Source organism: Cnephaeus nilssonii (assembly GCF_951640355.1).
Source record: "Cnephaeus nilssonii genome assembly, chromosome: 10".
NCBI lineage: Eukaryota > Metazoa > Chordata > Mammalia > Chiroptera > Vespertilionidae > Cnephaeus > Cnephaeus nilssonii.
The window spans coordinates 68403186-68426163 of record NC_137081.1 but is presented as its reverse complement, the minus strand read 5'-3'; the positions used below and the strand labels follow the sequence as shown (position 1 = coordinate 68426163).

General features: G+C 38.8%; 1 protein-coding gene across 7 annotated transcripts in view; it reads right to left on the bottom strand.

The window, feature by feature from the left end:
- GTDC1 (glycosyltransferase like domain containing 1) overlaps positions 1-22978 on the bottom strand; it is a 364719-nt gene that overhangs the window by 167694 nt on the left and 174047 nt on the right. For all 7 annotated transcript variants that reach the window (XM_079781763.1, XM_079781767.1, XM_079781762.1 and 4 more), the window contains 2 exons: positions 20562-20729; positions 16347-16520 (listed from right to left, as the gene is read on the bottom strand). In XM_079781763.1, the coding sequence (XP_079637889.1) occupies positions 16347-16520; positions 20562-20729 (342 nt within the window). The remainder of the gene's footprint in view (positions 1-16346; positions 16521-20561; positions 20730-22978) is intronic.

The following is a 22978-nucleotide window of genomic DNA, read 5'->3' as shown; positions in this document are numbered from 1 at the left end:
ACAGAAAAACACACAAGTGATCCATACCCTAGCCTGTTACTAGAAGCATTTTAAATTTCCTTCTCAATCGTGCTCTAAAACCCCAAAATGTCCCTTTAGTCATCCTGCTTTATGGTAGCAAGTGCCACTCAAATGATCTTATTCTCACATAACTCTGTGGTCCAGTCTTAGGAACACAAGCTTTGGAGCCAGAGAGATCAAAGTTTGATTCAGGTTCTGCCCTTTATTTGAAAGGTGACTATGGGCAAATTACTTATGCTCATCTTCTCATATGTCAATGTATTACACTACCTCATACAAAAGGTTGTGTGAATTAAATAAGATATGTAAAATGAATTATACAGTACCTCACTCATAAACATATTACTAATATTCACACTGATAGGATGAAAGGGTCCATTTTCCTGATTTTATAGGCATTACTAAGCCACAGGGCTTCATGGGCCAGACTGAGGGGCAGGGCTGACTGGGAAAGAACCAGAAAGCCCAGGAGAAGCCAGGGGCACTGGGAGCTATCCCTGGTGCTGCCTGCAGACTCAGGGCCCAAGTTGCCCATGTTCCCAGTATACCTCAAGCCAACCAAATTCTGACTTATAATTTTCTCCTTGACTTAGCAACATGGTCCTGCTATCCTGTATTCCTGAGCTTAATTCCTGTCTGATTCTGCCAGACACTGGATTATAGTCCCAAATGAAAACCCAACCTGACACCACATTGCTTCCTTTTTTGCTTTGAGATTTTTGACTTAAAGTTAAATCTTTATCTCTAACCCACCAATCATGGTTATTAAAAATGATCAATGCCCCTTTCTCCTAAATTTTCTCTGGAAAACTTAAGTCTGCAGCAGTCATCTACACTAATAAAAGAGAAAGATGCAAAGTGACCATACCTTCGCAATGCCCACCAGCCAATCAGGAGTATGCAAATTAACCCAACAAAGATGGCGGGTTAATTTGCATACACAGGCACCGAGCGGCCGGGGGTGGGGCGGAACGCTCCGGGCCTCTGGGCAGTGTGGGAAGGCGGAAAGGTGGCTCCAGCCGGAGCGAAGGTGGTGCTGGCAGCCAGGGGAAGGAAGGCCCATTCTTGCATGAATCTTCATGCATCGAGCCTCTAGTTTATATATATAAAAGCCAAGCAACCAGAACGACCAGAACAACCACACGCAGCCCCTCCCCCTGGCCTGCGTGGCCCCATCGGCCGGACCTCACCCATGCACAAATTCGTGCACCGGGCCTCTAGTTCAAAATAATCAAGAAGTTTGAAAAGAACTGAGAGCATTGCTAAATCATTCAGAAAAGTGGTTGACAAAAATATGGCCCAAGTGTAAACACTGCTTTTCCCATAACCATGGCAGACATCACTAATCTATCACACAAAAAATTTTTAAGCCTGAGCATGGCCACAGGTTCCTTAATGAGTTCCAGCCATTGAAAGCCAAAGATGGAACACAGATAGAAATCTATCTTCCCTGAGTTAGTATGAACATGTGTGTTTTTAAAAGAGGTGGGTGTTTTGTGTTTTGTGTTGTGTGTTTTTTGTCTCAGTTGGAGCACCACTAGAGTGTACACTGATGGCCTGAAGAGGGTAGAAGCACCCTTAGGATTCAGTTACGTTGACTGCAAGTACATGGTTATTACCGAGGCAGAGCTGCCTCTTCTAAGACGGGAGGTGTTAGCCTTATGTCCTGGATAAGTTCCAACTTAGGTAATTACATCCTGCTTACCTCACCCCCCTAGCAATTTTTCAAGTGCATCCAGTACTATTCTTCACTCCCTACCCTAACCTGCTGTGTAGTGTTGCGATGAGCTGTTAAACAGCTGCCACGCTTCGCTCCACAGTGGTGACTGCACTCCACTGTCTAATTTGTAACCATTCGCAGTGTGCTTTGGAATCTTCAGGATGAAAGTGTTACCCTCAAATGCAAGATATCATCATCATTTTAAAGGCATACAGTACAACTGCTTATTTCAGTTAAATTCAGCATAACATATTTAGAAAATACCTTATTTCATGAAAAACCATAAAACTAGGTTAAAATACCCATGAAACATGCTACAAAGAGTATATGAAAAGGTATTTAAGGAAAGCAAACTATTTATCAACTATATGAATATTCTGCCAAAGAAAGGAGTAGTAGGAAGAACAAATGCTTCAGACGTTTTTATTTGAAAATACATCTGCCTTCATCAGATGGTGAAAATTCCCAATGTCACCCAAGAAAAACAGTGAAGAGAAAAACTGAACGTTCAGTCAATGGGAAATGGAGGGATGCCAGCGCGTATGGAGACAGAGATCAAGGATATATACAATTTTTAACATTTTCTTATTTCTCATCAGGACAGCCAGAGAATTATACAAATTCATTTTCTTTTCTTTTCTTTTTTTAACATATCTTTATTGATTCAGAGAGGAAGGAAGAGGGAGAGGGAGAGAGATAGAAACATCAATGATGAGAGAGAATCATTGATCGGCTGCCTCCTGCATGCCCCACAATGGGGATCGAGCTTGCAACCCAGGCATGTGCCCTGACCGGGAATGAAACCGTGACCTCCTGCTTCATAGGTCAATGCTCAACGACTAAGCCATGCAGGCTGGGCTACAAATTCATTTTCATGAAGACACTGAATTTTCACCATAGATTGCCCAAGGACAGGAACTATATTCGGGCAATCCTGAAAAGAAGTCACGTGCCACCAGGAGGGGCAGCTGCAGTTACATGGACCCTCCACACAGGGTGATTTATAGAGAGATGCTTTAGGTTAGTGGTCCTCAACCTTGACCGCACAGTAGAATAACCTGGGGAACTTAAAACAACACAAAACAGAATAACAATACCAGAGATCCTGATTTAATTGAGCTGGACAATGGAATTTTTTTAAAAAAAGCTCCCAGGAGATTATAATATGTAGCCAATGTTGAAAACCACAGCCTGAGGCTATATTTTACCAAAATGGTCATAATTGTTTGACGGAATTTTTGTATAGGGGAAAAACACATTATTTGAGGGCATACATATCATCATACATTATTAATCCAGGTCAAACAATTAGATCCCAAAGATATGTTTCATGGAATGACGTTAATCAACTGGGAGGGGATGTATCACCCAAGGATTCTATTTCTGGAGAGCCACAGTTCTAATGCAATCTTGTTTGTCATACAGGAAGATCTTCTGCCAGAAACAATAGTTAAATATCTAATAGGCTGTTGAAATTACAGTTAGCTTTTGATATATTACCTGTGTTACAAATTTGTCTGGAATAAACTCTACAAACTCAAACTAGCCTTCTCCTGCCACCTGCATGTTTGGAAAATAAATAATAACCTAGTACCATAAAACCTTCCTTATCTACCTTCAAGTAGAAGTACTGCACCTTCAACCAACCTGCACATTCATGAGATTAAAAGAAATACCTGCAAGCATGAGTAGAAATAAGTTTTCCATCAGAGCCCAGGACTCCACAGTTGCAGGTAATGATGTGAACAGAAAGGAAAACGTAATTCCACGGACTTTTATTGACTATAGCAGCCCTATTCCACAAGCGTTAACCCTGGACAACAGCCATAAAGTAAAACATAACAAACACAGATAAAAGAAGAATTAAAAGTAAACAAAACCGATCAGGTGAAAAATATCCAGAAACAGCAGGAAAAGTAATAACTAAGGACTTATTATAAAAAGTCATTTAAGTGGACTAAGTCATGAGAGAAGAGATAGAAAAACACACACAACTAAATATTATCCATGAGAACAAATTAAACCTTATATCTTTGAATAATCACCAAAAGCATCAGACATTAAGGTAGCAACACAAAGAGGTCGCCAGTTCAGCCGCCTGTGAGTGGCAATTAAAATTGGTCAGAAAACAGAGTAGCAGGTGTGATGGTACCGAGGGGAAGGGCAGGGAGATGTGCATAAATATAAACTATGCACTGTGTGAAACAATTTATCCCTGTCTCTCTCACTTAATCCTCACTTCAACTCTATGATTTAATGCTAGGGAAATTAAGGGTCAGAGAGGGTGACATAATTTGAGAAAGTGGCTGAGCCAAGACTGAAAGCCAAGTGACTCAAAAGTTCATGTTTTCCCTCTGCACCACATGTCCTCCTCTAATCCCCAAGGCTCCCCCCTCCACCCTCACCCCTCCACGGTGGCGCCCTCTGAGCTAACCCATGGGCTCAGCCCTGGGGCATCAGCCAGCTACCCAAACAGGTCTCAAGGATAAAAAGAGGACTTCACCTGAGGCCCTGGAAGAGGCAGAGCAGGCATATCGCCACAGCCATCATGCCGTGGCACATTGAACATTCTTTGGAGAGAGACGTGGAGAGAAAGGTTCAGAACATTTTCTAATCATAAAGGTTACAAATTTATACAAAACTTGCAAAAAAAGGAAGCATAAAATGGTTTGATATGTTTGATAGTTGTATATAATACTGGTTCACTCAGGATTTGTGGCACCAAATCCCAGGAAAGGAAGATGATCAAATTTATTTTCAGGTTCTGAGTTTCCAGTGCTGGAAACTCCAATTTCTCACTCCTAGAATACGTTTTATATGAGTAGCCCAGTGTTTACTGGAAGAGCAAAATGTTATAGGCAAATAAGAGTTGGCTGAGTCATATGCATTTTTATCTCAAAATGAGTTACAGGCCGAAGAGCTAGGTATTGTCAGTGAAAAACAGTAACAAGTTGTGATGCAAATGAAATATTTCAGACTCTCCTAGGAAATTTCTGAATACCATCAATTCCTGGTGAGACCCATCTATTTTATCAATGCCAGCTAATCCTACCCTACTAATTACTAAGACAATAAAACACCCCGATGCACGTGCCTAACAATCTCATGAGTTTTTCCACTGGCCTCTAGGTTGTGACTCCTAGGCGACCAGGCTCTAAAGAACCCTGTCTGCTGAGTTTCCCCAGCTAGTACTAGGTAAATGAATAAAGTTTTGATTTCTTAGGTTCTCTTCCAGTTCTGGAAAGTTCTAAGTCTATTCTTTCATAAGAAAATATAAACTGCCTAAAACTGAAAATAAAACAAATTTGACTACAATAGAAATGTGGTTGACATTTTTCTCTGATTTTCCTATTGCAGTTCATAGTACAATAATTTCAAAACTTATGTGTGTGTTTTTCCAGTTCATTCTCCCCCTTCTCTTCTATTTCCAACAGAAAGCATCACCTAATTAATCCTGGGTGAATTCCACTTTCCCACTGTCTCTTGCTCATGTCCTTTCAAATCCATTCTCACAGCCTGAGACAGAAGTTCCCTCTTCAATTAGTGGGAAATAATTATAACAAACACTCTAGGATTTGGTAATATAAAATGAGTTTTGGTGTTTTATTATAAAAATGAAATGTGGTAGTTTTGACTAAAGCCTTCATTTCTCCACAGAATCACTTGGTCTGTTCAAGGTGTCAGTTGATACTGAATACAGCAGGTTTGGATTGGGTTTGAATGAGATGGGTGTCCCAAACAGATAAATCCGATCTCTAGATGTAAGTGAATTAAGAGTTGCAGGCCATATGGATAAACGTAAGAGTTTATAGTCAAACCTTGGTTCTCGAACGTCTCCCATCTCAAACAATTCGGTTCTTGACCAAGTTGTTCACACACACAAAAAAAATGTCTCCGTTTTCAAATAATATATGATGACGCATTGTAGAACGATATACCTGAAACCTGTATAATATTATCACCCAATGTCACCCCAATGAATTCAGTTTTTAAAACTGGCCATTTCCTCATCCAGCAGTGGCTCCCAAATGACTCTTGGCTAAAGTGTAAATTCCTCAGCCTTGATTTCCATTTCTAATCTCCCCGTCTCTTTACCCAACGGAGTCAAAGGTAATTAATCTCTTCTGGACCCAATGACCATTTACTGCCACAAATCTGGTTGTACCTATTCTCTCTCTACAAAATGTGCCGTTGGCCTCACTCGAAGCCACCCCCTCTCCCTCATAGCAAGAAATAACATGGCACTAATGGAAGCAGCATAGGGGGGCCAGAAGGTTGGGGTTGCTGCATGATTTCAGGCCAGAAAAGAGGTTCAGAAGGTTAAGCTGGCCTTGCGGAAGTGTGGTAAAGATTAGAAATAATATACATAAAGTGAATGCCCAGAAAAGGCACTTAATAAATGATTGCCATTATTATTATGCCTAAAGCTTAGTCAGTCTTTAATGTCCAGCTCAATGCCATAAAAAGCACTGTTTTCTCTCTCTTACTAGTATAGTCACCAGAGTATTGTCTATCATTTCTACAAAGCTCTCTCAATTAAGGAGCCGGTCTTATATAGCCTCATATCCCAGAATGCCGTGCATCTGCCATACAAACAGTGAGCTTTTAATAAATGTTGGGTGAACGAAGACATGAATAAAACCTCACAGAATTAAATTACTGTTAAGTATATTTTATTGCACTTAATTACTTTCAAGCATATATTTAAAGAATTTCCTTTAAAATAAAGCTTTTTTACCTGGCCTTCTTAGGGAATAAGTCATTCCGGGTAAAAGAGTGCTCTAGGAGCTTACTGTTGAATGAACTTTCCAAGATGTTTATTTTTTTAATGGACAACTTTTTAAAACACTCTCTGGCACTCTTCAAAAGAGCACTGGACAACTAAAATGACTTCTGTACTGTCACCCCCATCTGCATTCCACACCGCAGGCCCCAGGAGGCGTGAGCTCGGGTTGCAGGTGCCAGGCAGACATGGCACATGGGACTTTCCTCTCGTGCATTCACACTGTCACCTGAGCCCCTTGGCTGGTGTATGGGTTCATAGGGTAAAAGACAGTCCTTACATTTATTTGAATTAGTGGTAAACTTTAGGTCCTCAAGTGTTTATAAAATTACCAGGGTTTTCAGAATTGTATTGGCGTCATGCTGAATGGGTGAGCTTGTCAAAGAACCTATCAACAGATAACTAAAATGATGATGATGATGATGATAGTATTTTTAAGACCACTGACATTTACTGAACACTTATTAGGTTGTAGGCACTGAACTCAGTCAGCATATTGTTATAATTACCTCTATCTTCATAATAAACCTAAGAGTAGTACTGTTTCACTTTTCGTTTTACAGATGAAAAACTGAAGCTCTGAGGGGTGAAGGGTCTGCCCTGGGCTGAACAGTTGCAGTCAGTGGTATAAGCCAAACGAGAATCCCCACACATCACCCTGCTGCCTCCTGTCTTTTAGTCAGCATTCCCCAAAGTGGAATGATCAGCATAAGTGATTTTTAGAAAGATAACAAAGCTTGATCCTTTAAACATCAAGATAATGTACCTGAAATCTTTCCAACACGCATGGTTACATAGCCTTCATGTAATGCACAGAGTATCTAGCGTGATCGTTCTTGCCTGGCTAACCACACTGATAACCATTCATTGAGCTTTGGGGAACTCGGTGAAGGCCTGAGCCTGCAGAGGGGAAGAGAGCCTAAGTGGGCCTCTGGTGAATGTCCCTCAACTGTGGTTTGAATTTGTCAAATGACAGCATAGGGCCATTTGTAGAAAGCCTTCTCTCTGACTCCCTTTGGGTTGATGATGGAGTCCCCTGCTGAGTATGTTCTCTGATTTGAAGTTATTACTCTACCCTGTGATCTGTGGCCTTTGCTTCTTACCTCCCAAATTTCTTAGGAAGGGCCAGAAAAAAAGTATATCGAATGTCTGATGCAAAATCAAGCCACATGTTCTCCATACTCGAAGAGAACAGGAATAAATATCCTGTGATAAAGGGATGGTTTTTACTGTTGCTGATGACTTCAGAGTGCTTCTTTTGGCAGTTTGGTTGCTGTTGCATAAGTAGAAGAGAGCAGATATCTAACTGTTGTAATTATCATTAATATAAATGATAATTTCATTAAAAATAAATTTTGAGTAAGCAAGAGTTTGGTCTATGTAACTTCAGGTAAAGAAAGGGATTATATATATATATATATATATATATATATATATATATATATATGCTGAACTCAAAAGTCTCTTCCTGTAATTAGGCTAGCAACAGCAAGATGGTCACAGTATAATGCAGCATGAAAGGTTTGCATTATATAAAAGGCGATTTCTCCCAATGAGTGGTGCTCAACACTGGGATGATTTATCAAAAGCCTTTTTTTTTTTTTTTTTTTTAGCACAGTGACCCTATAAGAAAATTTTAATGACATTTAAAGAAAACATAATTTTGCATTCATTTTTAAGAGCCAAAATAATTATTAGAAAGATATGGGTATGTTTAAATTTGTAAAAGTGAAGCAAAACTTTTATTCTTCGACTTCAGGCCTCGATTAATATAAAGAAGACAGTACCCACTTTATTATTTCAAAAAACATAGGCCGTCCTTTTACAAATATGTCTAACACTAATACATTCTCAAAATATCTGAGAAATACAACCACATGTGGTAGAAGATTAAGGTGTTTTCTGGCAACAATCCCAAAAGCAGAACTTTACTGTAAAAAACAAAAAAAAAATTTGGTGGGGGAGCCACGGGGGCTGCCTTCTGTCCTATCCATCCACAATTTCTCAAACTGCAGATCTGCTGTTGTTTCTGACACATCTGCTTTGCAATGGAAAATAGTGTTTTCTTTAATAAGAATTCTCCAAAAAGCCCTTAGGCTCCTCATCTTGGTTTGCACAGCCTGAGAGTTTTCATTTAAAGTTTTCACACTGTTTTTAAAATTCTCCATTTTTGTTTCAAAAATAGTTAAGCAAAGTCCACAAACCTCTGTTTTGGCTTCACATTTTAGTTACATGGAAAAGGTAGAGAGAAACGTGCAGAGAAATTCTTTAGATTTCAATAAATCAGATCACCCATAGTGACTAACACAGTTTTCCCTCCTTTCTCTGCCGTCAGAAACGAAGGAAGGAGGGGAGCAGCTGTTGATTTATCCTGGGATGTATAATCTACTATGAAATGAGGAAACCCATAGGTGAAATCCACTCCTTCTTACTCTGGGGCACCTCTGATGATCCCTATTGCGGGGAATAGGAATAGATAGTGAAATGATCACAGAAACCTCTGACATTCTCCCCTGATGATCTCAGCAAGGTTGACACTGATGTTCTCCACGGGGACTGAAGTGGAACTGAAACCCAGAGAAACTACAGATTTCTCAATCGGAAGCACACCGGCTTCATTGTGCTCAAAGTCCAAACTCCCACTCCTAAGGATATAGCATCCACTCACCTCTGCATTGAAAAATAAATACATAGATAATGTACTTGATCTTTTTTACATCAATTATGGGCAAATATAATGAACAAATGGAAACTCTTTTTCATAATACAATGGGGCTGAGAAGGCGGAGAAGTGACAAATATATACATGTATCGAGCCTTGACAACTTGAGCATTTATTTCTCATCACCTTTTATACAACTGAATGTTTTTTGAAGCAGACAATATCCATTTTGAAACTCCCTCCTCATGCCTCCCTGATGGAACTCTTTTAAAAGACATGATCTTTTTTCAAGGATCAGGTAGTTCACCGTGTTTCTACATTCTTATGTGATCCGACTTGTTGGAGGTGGGGATAATCTAGTTATAATGGATCGGCCCTGCCCTGTGAGATAGGTGTCATTCTAGAAACTCACTTGTAAGAAAAGAGAGTTTACATAAATGCGAGATAACTAGCAATAGAAAATGAATGGTCTGATGTATAAAATAGTAGTCTGATCCCACAGCTGTTTCTTTGAAGCAGTCTATTCTGCTTCTTTAGGTCCCTCTTCAATTTTATCATTAGAATTCTTCCCTAACATTTTTCATTCCTCTTCAGGTATCCTCTTTTTTTCAAAATGTCAACCTTTAAAAGTCTACTGTCTAAAGCCTTTTCCATAACGTTACCATGACAAGTCCCCTTTCATTCGATGCTTCTGTCAATTCTCTTTTATAAATCACTTGTCCTTCACTGGTCAGGGTCAAGTACCAGGGACCAGGAGACCAGAGCCTCTCTTGGCAGGACCAGCAGGATAGAAAGGCGGTGAAGAATGTGGGTTCTAAAATAGGATAAAAAGCATTTGACTTCTAGTTCTACCTTTACTTCTGTGTGACTGTAGGCACAGAGTTACTCACATTCTCTATGGCTGAGTCTCTTCAACTATAAATGAAAATATCTTTCACAATTGCTGGAAGATTAAAATGGCAAAATATGTATACTATGCTTTGCAGGACTCAGGGCTAAAGTAAGAATCAGTAAAGGGAGCTGTTATGGTGAGCTCTACTTTCCAGAGAAGACATTGGCAGAAAACAATGTTCTGGTTAGATGTTCTGCTTTCGAAAGACTGAGACTTGCACAAAGGTCTGGAAGTGGGACATTCCCTAGTTCTGCGAGGCCTGGCCTGGGTAACAGTTACATGGTGTAGGGTAGGCTGCGGGACGGCTTCCTTTTCCTCCTCATCACACACCCGCCAGCACCACAGAGTTCTGTGGTAAATACGCTTTCTTGAAATGCACAGAATTGCCTTAATTTTCCATCTAATCTACATCATTTAACACAATAGTTTTCCTTTGCAATGTATCTGTTATTATCGCATCCCACCACATTTTCAGATAATATGTATCTTCTGATAAGATACATGCTGGATATTTGCATTCTTTCAAAATTCATTTGTTGAAATCCTAACAAGTAAGGTAATAATATTGGGAGATAGGGTCTTTGGGAGGTGACTAAGTCATGAGGGTGGAGACCTCATAAATGGAATTAGAACCCTCATAAAACAAACAAACCCAGAATGGCCCCTGGCTCCCTCCTTAGGTGAGAACACAGCGAGAAGATAAGTCATCTGTGAACCAGAGGAAGCAGTCCTTCCCAGAAACCAAACCTACCGGAGCCTTCATCTTGGACTCCCTAGCCTCCAGAACTATGAGAAATACATTTCTGTTGTTTACTAGCCACCCAGTCTACGATATTCTGTTGTAGCAGCTCAAACAGGCTGAGATATGGTATTCAGGTGGCAAATGGGCTTTGTTAACCACCGATCACCTGGCAAGCCTGGATGCCTTCAGTACTGAAGAAGCTGGTGCACAGAGCCAGCAGCAAAAAAAAAAAAAAAAAAAGCTCGGTCCATGAAAGGGCCCCAATCAGGAAGATCTAAAATGATAGCTTGTTGAAATGTTCCCTAGTCACCCAAGCTTGCAGCTAGTACAACTGCATGAGAAAGGGTCTGGATGTTCATTATCGGAATTCCATTAGGTAAACATGGCTCATGTACGCCCTACAGTAGTACACGATGTTTACCTTCCTTTACTGTCATTTATACTTGCTGCCAAGAGTGGCTTCCACATTTCCTTACATTCTTTTTTTTTAAATATATTTTTATTGATTCCAGAGTGAAAGGGAGAGAGCGAGAGAGATAGAAACATCAATGATGAGAGAGAATCATTGATCAGCTATCTCCTGCATGCCCTACACTAGGAATCGAGCCCACAACCTGGGCATCTGCTCTGACCAGGAATCAAACTATGACCTCCTGCTTCATAGGTTGATGCTCAACCACTGAGCCACACCAGCTGAGGCATTTCTTTACATTCTTAAAAGGAATTTACAGGCTACCATTTGCTCTCTCATAATAAAATCACAGTCATCCTTTGATGTTCAAGCTGTGCCACTGAGGACAAATGTCGGCAGGGGACCTTCCATGTGAGAGCTGCCTGCCCTGCCCGGAAGGGCTCCAGGCTGCTACGCTTTTTCACTTCTCATATTTTTTAATAGTTTATCTCTCTCCTCCCTTGTTGTCAAGCTGTCAGTCAGCTGTCACTTTTTACTGCTGTCATGAGCCTGCCTTTATCACACCCCCAATTGGATGCTGCTAATCTGTTGTCAGCTGAGCAATAAGACAATTGGGAGCTGAAATTGAATTTGCAATCAGTGGTGTGAGAGCACTGGAGGGAGATTTTGAGATATGGGTTCTAGCTCCTGCTCTGTCTTTATCTAGCTGTGTGATTAGCAGGAGACACTTAAGTTCTCTGGGCCTCAGTGCCTTCATCCATAAAAGGAGGAGCAGAATGTGTGTGTGTGTGTGTGTGTGTGTGTGTGTGTGTGTGTGTGTGTGTGTATAAAAGAGAGAGACACACAGAGACACAGAAAGAGAAAGAGGTCTCATCCGGACTTGAATCCTATGTTTGTGTGCTACCAGAAAGAACGTATGAAACGTTTCTGTGAGTTAACAGAATGCAGGGTGGGGTACCACTGACACTTGAATTGAAAAATTCAAGGATACATTTTAGTCATCACTTAGTCAATCTCATTCCTCTGCTTTCCCTACTGACCATCTCCTTAAAACACTCTTCCCTTTGTTCCACAAGATAATTCCCTCATGGTTGACCTTCTGACCCCTTTATCTTCTTTTCTCATTTCAATCCTTGGCTCTTCCTCTACCAACCCTTTAAGTATTAAGAGTGCCAAAGGCCAGTCCAAATTTAAAGGGCTGGGCAATGATAAGAAGCCAACAACAAGTCTGAAAAGCAGCAACCTATGTGTCCTAGAAACCAACTGAAGGATGTGTCACAGTATGTCAATTACTGTGATACGTTAAGTAACATGAGGACTGAGAGGTGACCACAGGATGCAGAGACATGGAAGTCATGGGTGACCGCGACAAAAACTGTTTCAGTGAAGTAGCTTTAAGAGAGAACAATGGGAATGAAATTAGCAGGAACAAATATTAACAAGTCTTGCAAGAAGTTTTGGTCCTGAGAGAAAGAAGGAAATGAGGCAGTAGTGGAAGGGAGAGGTGGAATCAAGAGAGAATTTTTTCAAAAGATGTAAAACCTAATAGCATTTTTGTATGCTAATAGGAATGATCCAGAAGAAAGGAAAAGTGATGACGCAGAAGAGAGAAGAAAAACTTGTTAGAACAATAGTCCTCAGGTTTGGGAGAAGGATGGGCTCCGACAAAGAGTGGGGTGGAGCAAGGGCCTCAGACAGGAGCAAGGCCAGTTCCCCCACAGGCACAGGTGTGAGGATGGAGACCAGGCCCCAGAAGCACACAACTGCTTAGACGTAGTGGTAGCAGAGGTCAGAATTCTCATCTGACTGCTTCTGTTTTCTCAGTCGTGATCTGAGGGTGAAATTAGAGACTTGACTGTTAGATGTTTACCAAGGAAGGAAAATGCATGGTTAGTTATTTAAAAGAGGAAAATGTGGTATTGCCAGGCAGATCAAGGTTCCATCTGAATTTAGGAGTCATGGGTTTAGAGTAGACTAATAAGTATGGCAGGATGCCGTCTCCTTATTAAATACAAAGGAGAGGGGGCAAAGATTTGAAAGTATATGCAAAAGAGTATTACAACAGAATATGAAAATTAGGCTGGGGAAGAAGGGGGAAATTAGGGTAAGAAAAGAATGAAAGTAAGGAGTTGGCTCAAACAATGGTGGCAGGTTCTCTGAAGGTCAAAAGACTGAGTCAGAGTGATAAAGAGAATAAGTAAATTGATCTATTGACATGGCAGAGTATTTTTCTCTTTTTTAAAATACTTTTTTTATTGATTTTTAGAGAGAGAGGAAGGGATAGAAGCATCAATGATGACAGAGAACATCGATTGGCTGCCTCCTGCATGCCCCTTTTTGGGCATCAAGCCCGAAACCCGGGCATGTGCCCTGACTGGGAATTGAACGGATATCTCTGGGTTCCTGGGTCGACACTCAACCAGCCAGGCTCTCTTTTTTCTTTTTAGTGCCTCTCTATTTTTATGTGTTCACTAATAAAGAGAGAAGAACACCGTCCTTTATATTCAGGTGGCAATAAATGTGCTAGGTTATAAAACAATGGGATGGGGTGTTAGTAAGATGAATTCATCTTCATTGGGACTCTACTGTATGTCAGCATTATGCTAGGCATTTGCCACACACTAATTCATTTAGTCACAACATCATACCTATGAGGTTATAAAGTAAAAATAATCATGACCGTTAAAGAACATAAGCTCAGGGTCATTTCACTTATATTAGTACAGGTCACAGAGCTAGTAAGATAAACACTCAAATACACGTATGTGTGACTTTTGTGTTAAAGAGATTTCCCATCCAAAAATAATTAATTCATATAATGAAATATTTTCAAGTGAACATTCTTTCTTTATACTATGTCCTGGTCTTTGAGAATAAAGCAGTGGAGGGTGAGGAGGACATGAGGTAACAGCAGGTGCCACAAGCCAAATGTTACTGAATTCTTATGTGACAGACATGTTCTGAGTTTTAACAGTTATCAGCGCTATAAAGCCTCACAGATTTTGCTGAAATATGGCTTTTTCCCTTCCCTGTTTAATATCCATTATTATATATTATTATAGCGCATTGTATTAACAATTTAATTGTATCTTCTTCTTTGTTTTTACTTAAACCCATTTTTTCCATGACCAAATAATATTTGCAAAGGAAGAAAGATATAAGCATTCAAAAACTGTGTTTGTATTTTAAAATCACGTTGGCTACTTTGCCTTTGGAATTACTAAGTATTTTTCAACATCCTAACAAAATAATACTCTCTTAAGACTGGAGGCATTAGAATGATTGTCATTCATGCAAATAATCACTTACTTACACTATATGAGTTTGGGTTGGATAAAGCAAATTACCATTTGAAAATAACTCAAATAACACTCTGGGCTAAGACCTCGCTTATGAATGTTATCTTGGCCACAATATTTCTTAACCTTCTTCCATTTAGCTAGATGTATTTATGGTAATACAGTCCAAATTAATAAACTATTCAATTGCCACAGGTGTATTAAACACATAATGATGGAGGAATACATCATATGCAAATGAATTTAAAACAGTATTTATTTGGAATTCTATAGCAGTAATAATTAGGATGTGCTATAACCACCTATTTACCTAAAGATGTACATTTTGACTTTATATTATATGAAAAACATAAAAACATGTCAAAAATAAGGTTCATATTTTAAAAATATGATCTAAAGTATAAGCTGTGTTTGAGATAATCATGGATCTAATGTATAACAACTATATTTTTCAAAAGTTGAAACTCTCTCATCAGACATAAAAAATTGTATTTATACAAATATATATTATACATACATATATATGTATCTGAAAATCAATGGTTATCTTAGTTTCACTTAGCTTGTTAGTATTCAAAACTGTAAATAAACTATTAAATATTTTTGACAAATGACCAACGTTGACAGGAAGCTTGGACAGTAACAGAAAATGGGATAAAAATTCATAGGGTCCAAACTTTAATCTAGTCTGTGACAATAACTAGCTGTGTGAGTTCAAGACAATCTCTGCCCCCTGGGCCTGCTCTCTGACCTCCGTAAAGCAAGGATTGGGCAAGGTGCTCTCACTGAAATTGTATGACTCACTCATTTGACGTGGCATTAGGCAGATTTTTCTTCAATGAAATATTTACTAATAAGAAACTCAAATAAACCAGCATTGGGGGTGTGGATGAGGACAACTGTCTCCACAGCAAAATCTGGACAAACTCAGTAAGTCCAGAACACAGAGAGTACTGCTGACTTCCTGCATAGCGTGTATGGACATTAAATCGTTTCCTGCCTTCATTTCAAGGATGGGGAAGAGACAGCTGTCCCTGAACTCTTTGTAAGGACACAGTCAGTTACAAAACAGCAGCATCCCCAGCTAGTGTGAGTCCCACTGAAGCAAACTTACTATTCACAAGGGAGAAATACTTCTGGTGGTAGTAAAAACAATTTTGCTAGGTTTAATCAAAAGTGAAAAGGAATTCTAAAATGTTCCCTTTGAGCCACATCATCCGTTGCTAATTCAGGGTGGGCCTAGCAACCAGGGTCATAAAAAATGTCCTTAGTAACTGAGAAAGAGAAATGGCAATTAAGCACTTTTGTGACCCAACATAGAATACCCAACTCTTTGTTAAGATAATAAAAATAATAAAAAATGGGAGAAGGGAAAAAGGTGAAGAAAATAGCATGGAAAATGAAAGTAACCCAAGCAGCAAAATTTAGCATTGATTTACTTAGAACCGCTATTATTAAACATATACATCAATGGATATAAGCTGAATGCAGAAGTTGAGAAATAGGCTTGACAATGAATTCTTTAACAAAACAACAAGGAAAGAACCAAAACAGTAAGTGGTAAAAGTGAAAACAGCTTGTTTTAGCAAATAAATAAATAAGAGAAAAGAAAGGAAGATCTCAATATCAGAAGTAACCATTCAGTGATAGGTTGGACAAATGATTATTTAAAATCTTTGCAAATCACAGCATGGTGAAATGGAACTCGATTCTCTAATTAACCATGCTTATGCTGAGAAGGTAAAATTGGCAAGAAGCACACCAATTCCTACACAGTTGGGGAATAATTTGACAAACAGAGTCAAACATACTGACCTGCTCACATCAGGAAACCTGATGGGAAAGTAAATAACTTGGCACTTGGGTCTGATGATGCTTTCCAGATCCTTGGGTCTGTGGTCAGGAATCAACTTCATAAATTTCCCAATAGAAGTGAGAAATGACTCCATATTAAAAAATGAGTTGAATACCACCACGTCAGCCACCAGGCTGCAAAGGGAAAGGATAAATACAAATAATGAGCCCAACAGAGTTTATACTGCGCCTTGGGTTTGCAAAAAATACTCTGCACTTCCGTAAGTACTTATCAAAATGCCTCTAATAGATAAGTTCATTTTATTATATTATATCATGGGAAGTTAGATCGTTGGTGTCAGGGATGAAAGGCAGGAGAGGAATTAAATGATTTAATGCTCTCCTGTGAGGCTTCAAAGCCAATTATATTCTTCCACAATCTCAGGAGCTTTCCATGCTATCAATAGCAGGACCTTTTGCTTTGTGACCCAACCCACCCATGTTGGTTTGTGTGTCAGTGATGGATGTTGTTTTATACCATACTACTGAGAACAGAATGTTTGCTATATTTTTCACTAACTTCAAGGGGACTAATTGAGATAAAGCTGTTTCATACTCGAGCATACCTTCAGAGTATGTGGTTGAAGTCTCTTTCTTGTTTTAACCCTTGCTTCAAGAAACTTTTTAAAGTTCTGGGCTATACAGGAAGGATCATATGGGGTCTCTACAAATAATGTCACCAAGATATTTGAAATAGTCAGAGAGGTAAAAGAAATTGGTAGAAATTATTACACAAAGGAACTCATTATAAAGAATCACAATACCATGGACTTTCAGAATTAAACAAAAGAAATGCAATATTGGCTACTGCTTTAGATGGAAAGACTGTGCTCCTCCCCATAATATTTTTTAAAAACAAAAATCAATCTGAAATATATAGTTATAAGGCAACGTGAAAACAAAGTCTGTGTATCATAAAAACATGAGCAATTTTCAGAATGTTCTATAACATATTCTTGGAAACCAGTGAACACAAATGATAACCATGGGTGAGGGCAGGATAAAACATAAATACAGGGTGAGGGCAAAAGTATGTTAACAATTGTGAGTACCCAAAACACAGAGTTTATATGCTTGTGTTATTGTATTATTTTCCATATGAACAACTGTGAACCCACTTTTGCCCCACCCTGTCTGTAGTATAAATATGTACTATGTTCCCTTTATGCGTCAAAATACTGATTTAAGAGATCATTGTTTTGATTTTTTTTTTAAATGGCCCTTTTTGCTTTAAGCCAGTGATTTTCAACTGGAGCGCCACAAGAATTTTTAAAACATGCAATATCTGACTATTTAGTTAGGGGCACTGACCTCTTTTCCCTTAGATTGTCAAATTAAAAAAATGACAGCAGCCAACAAACAATAGCTGTCCGGTGTGAATGAATCAAAATTATACCTATTTTAAAATCATATTGGCATAAAGTATATTTTTTGGGTGTGCTACAGAATTTTAGTAATTAGTTTATGTGTGCCATGAGAGGAGAAAGGTTGATAATCGCTGTTTTAAGCAATGAAACAGTGTTTCGATGTCACTGGATCTCAATAAAATGAATACAAATGCTTTGATATAGGATCCAATAGAAAAACCAGTTTTACTTCCCTTTTAAAATGATAGGTAAAAAAAACCAACAACCTGAAAGAAGACATGCAAGTCCATAGACTGCAAAACACAGATGAATAAGCAGAGCTTATAGAAGAGGAATACATACCATAGCACAGCCTCAGCTTAGTTTAATTCACACTTACAGAGACGGCTGAAGTTCCTATTATTAATACAGAGTGGAATAACAAACCAGCAAAAAGAATGTTGACCTGTCACCCCTATGCCTGCCTCACAAAACTGCTTTTCCATACAAGTTATTTATTTATTTATTTTTTTTTAGTTGTGACCTAGTGCCAATTTGGGGATAGGGGTGATTACAACACGGATAATACAAAAGAATGTCACAGAAGTGCTGACACAACACCAAGCAATAAGGAAGCCAATATAATAATACAGCAAAAGTTGAAGGATGTTTTACAGCTAGTCTGTTTTCACCATATGTCACATATTGTAATAGCGACCCCCAGGTCATAATATATAGTTGCGACATGTGTTCGTAAGTCAGAGGGTTAGTGAAACCTCTCTTTAAGGTGAGTGCTTATGTCAGTCATCTCTAAAGTCCTTAACTGCCACACGGCCAGGAAAGAAATCTCCCAGTGCCAACAAAAGCAGAAGTCAGCAAGAAAACTAGAGAAACATTTGAGGAAGCGGGAGTCATACGTTTCAAAGAGAATCTGAACAGGACTGCTTCCTGACACTCTTATTTTTCCTCTGGACAACTGTGAGCCATTTTTTTCTTATTAACAAGCCATCCAATGATCAAGTCCACTTCTTTCTCTCCAAGCATGTCTAACAGTTTACCCTCTTGAGAAGAGCAATGCTGAAAAATCATGTAGGAGTTCTCATAGTCTCATTGCTACAAGCAAAAACAATCTTTTATGAAAGAGAGAGATGAGGGGCAGTAAGCTAAATTTTTTTTTCAAATATCCGCATACAACCCGACTACTTACAATCTTAAAATCCAGTCTATGCTAAATTAAAGATCCAAGATAGTTTACAGAAATACTCTTTTTCATGCATTTCCTTCCTGATATGAGTGAGTGTAACTTCCATTAACTTTAAAGCCACCCATAAAGGGAAAAATAGGCTTAATTTTTTCCCCCAGTTATTTCTCAAGGGTAATAAACACACACTATCTGAGGAAAAGAATGATGCTAATTCAAGAAATCAAAAGAATATTACAAATGTTTTCCATATTGATAAAGCACAAAACGATTTTATTTTTGTTTTTAAAACATATTTCCCTTCTCTGTTTCAATATAAAAGAAAGTATTTTAATTTTATTATGAAATTTTAAAATGGTTGCTTTTTTATGAGACATTTGATGGGAAGCAGTTCCACTCTTTTTTGATAGCACTGCTACTTCACAATTGAAGCAGCTTGTAAAAATGATTGCAGAAAAGCATTTACAAAATGCTCAAAACACAGAAGCAGCGCCATAGAGCTGCTTTTCTATGTCAACTAAAGTACGGACTATACCTGCAAGAGTTGAGAGTCTCTTTAAACACATCATCAATCCCAACTGCTAATAATTGTTTAAAAAGGTGAGTAAAAATTAGCCATCCACGGACAAACTTACTCGATTCGATTGTTGCAGTTATGTGGATAGGATGCAATAGCCAAGCCGTTTCAGGGTTGTTATTAACTTCTTTCATTAAGTAAGCTTCAGGAGATACACTTTGTTGAAGTAACAAGAGAGAAGGACCATCACCTTTGAAATGTCATGGTATTTTAAGGCAGTGCAATTTCAGAAGACTCAATGAGGGGGTGGAAAATACCAACAACTACCTAAAGATTCATTTTCCAGAGTTTTCTCTTACAAACTATATATATATATATATATATGAACAAAAACTCCTTACTCCATTATGTCTTATTTTTTGTTTACTCCTCTGAAAATTCCGATTTTGGTTTTAGCTGAATTCATTGAAAGTGGTTGGCAGAAGAGCAGACTGACTGCCCTTTCCGGAAAGTATGTCTTAAACAGCAGATGAGAGAATCAAGGGTGAAGAAGGTCCCGTGAACCCGCTGACTCCATTGTGAATGTTGTAGAAAATAGATAATTAGTTCAACATATAATTAGATTTTATATCCATACATATGTACAGATCCATATGTATATATGTATTTTATAAAAGGATTAGCTGTGATCCTAGACATATATTGCAGAGGCACAAGTAATTACTATTATGGAAGGCATGTTTAAATAAACACTTGTACCTATCTTAAGGTGTGTTTTTTTTTTGTTTTTTTTAATATATTTTATTGATTTTTTGCAGAGAGGAAGGGAGAGGGACAGAGAGTTAGAAACATCAATGAGAGAGAAACATCGATCAGCTGCCTCCTGCACATCTCCTACTGGGAATGTGCCCACAACCCAGGTACATGCCTTGACCAGAATTGAATCTGGGACTCTTCAGTCCGCAGGCTGACGCTCCATCCACTGAGCCAAACCAGTCAGGGCTTAAGGTGTTTTAAAATAAGGGTACAATAGGTCTCCAGATTTAAAAGCTAACCATCTATAAAGATAAAAGTAGCGAAGGACTAAATATCATGATACAGTCGATACCTACCATGATAGAATTTGGTTGTATCCATATTGGAAATCCCTCTCCTGACATTTCTTGACAGGATATACCAGTTGGTTCTCGTGGAAGTAGAGAATCTTTTTCAGTTTCCCAAGGTCAGGCCGAAGGGCAGCCAGTTCAGTCAGGTTAAGCACTGAGCTTGCAAAGAGGGTCCTAGGAAATAAGGAAATGAGGGTTCACTGTCCAGAGCACGCTTGACCGGGGTCATCCTTTGCCCTTCTTTCCCCTCCCCACATCCTACCCCCAGAAAAACACGTGCCCTACAGGGACACATCAATAGCTAAGAATTAATACCATGTAGCAGCATTCCAAGTCTTGATCTCTGAAAAAAGCAGCTGCTAAAAACTATAAAAGCTCCAAATATCATTGGTCTTCTCAGCTCAGTTACTGAGAGATGCAAAAAAAAAAAAAAAAAAGCTGGATGGATTTTATTGAAAAAGGCAAGAAAAGCTCTATCTGAAGGACAAATGGAACAAAGATAAGGCTGACTGGGGAATACTTGGCTTGCCAGTTTCATTACACTTTACTTCTTTATGCAACCAACTACTGAAATTCAATATACAAGCAGGAATGGCACATGCTCATGTTATGACAGAAACCCTTTGATTTATGCAATAGACTTATCTAGTGTAGTCTTTTTCTCTTGGTATGTTTTCTCACCATGCCTCACCCTCCCCCCCTTTTTTTAACTATTCTGCAGTATTTCTGGTGGGGGGCTTCTAATATTTTTTCTCTGCTACTGGACTGCTAGCGGCACCAGATAGACAATTTGTAAAACCCCTTATAGATAACATAAATATTTAAAAAATGAAGAAAGGCTAACTGATTCCCTTTCTTTGGGGAAGGGGAGGAAACTGAAAGCTTACCTACCATGTTTATAAAGGAAAGTGTCTATCAACTCACTCCTTCCCCAAACATTTACTAATGCCAGGGTCTAGCCAGGAAGAACAGAAAAGATGGACAGGCTGCCCGCTGCAATGAATACTGTCCGTAATAGTGACATATACCAAGTAGTGAAGTAACAAACAGGAAGGAGAGGTAACTGTCTGGGACAACCTGAAAATGTCTCACGAACGAGGTGTCTACCCCGCATGGACACAAGAGGTGCACATTACAGTCCCTGGGCAGCCAAGTACATTTAGATGGCACAATTTTGATGGAATACCACCTTTATAACATAATGCAGCACCATTTGACCCTTACAGCTTTAATTCCCCACCTAAAAATTGAGGTTCGGGAAGGTTCTGAGTGTTCCTGGAATCACACTGGTGGAAAGTGGCAAAGCAGGGGCTCCCAGTCCTCTCAGCCCCAAGTGCTTTCCATTACGCCAGGGACATGAATTGGTCATGGACGAGTTACATTGCAAATGCATTTTTCTGTACTTAATAAATACAAAATATCATCCTTGTTATTACCATGATTACAACTCCTATAAATCCTCCCTGGCTGACAAGCCAAATGGCTAACTTCAGGTGTTTATATGATCTGCAGCACTAGCCTTTCACATAAGAAGAGTGATTACATAATAAGTGCATGTATCATAAATAGGAATTCAAGTGCCTTCCTCATGGGCTACAAAAGCCACAGCTGATCAAAAAGCAGTGATCTCAATTTTACACCCACATTGCTATATTAATGTCATGGTTTGTTGCTCTACAGTAAAAAATTAAAAATCTTACAAAGAAGATGCACTATTGTTTAAATTGTCTCTGCGTATCTAACTATAGCAAAGAGAAAAACTATGGCCAGAAAATGCCCTATTTTCACCAAAAATATTCCCACCACCACCTCGTACAAGTCTTCCAAGAACTTAAATTGAAAATTCTGAAATATGAAGGTATTTGCAAATCTACAAATCTTATCCTTAGTAGAGAGAACAAAAAAACATTTATCTCAATCAATATTTTCCTTAAAAGAAACTGGATGGCCACTTGTGGGTCTACTTATTGGAAAATTCTCCCCCTTTCCCTGTATCCGCACTCCCAGCCCCAACATACACACCCATTCTTAATCATTAAGACTTGAGTAAGTTCAACATTTTTCACACACAAGGTAGAAAAATTCATTAAATGTGGTCCCCTTATTAATTATTAATTACAAAGAAAAAATGGTACCTTTAAAATGGAGAAATTTGGTAGACATGAATTTATCCAAGGGTCAAACTAAATATGATCAATGATGGGACAAATTGATATCATGTATTTCCCAATACAGTATACTGAGAAAGATTCAATCACCAATGAGAAAGATACAAATCTGCCAGAAATGCCTGATCTGAATTTGGTCATGAGGAAACAGACACATATCTTGCAAAATAACTGGGCTGGATCTCCAAGAAGGTCAATGTCATTAAAGAAAAAATATATATATAGATTAAAGGAAAATAAAGAGACTCCAAAGCA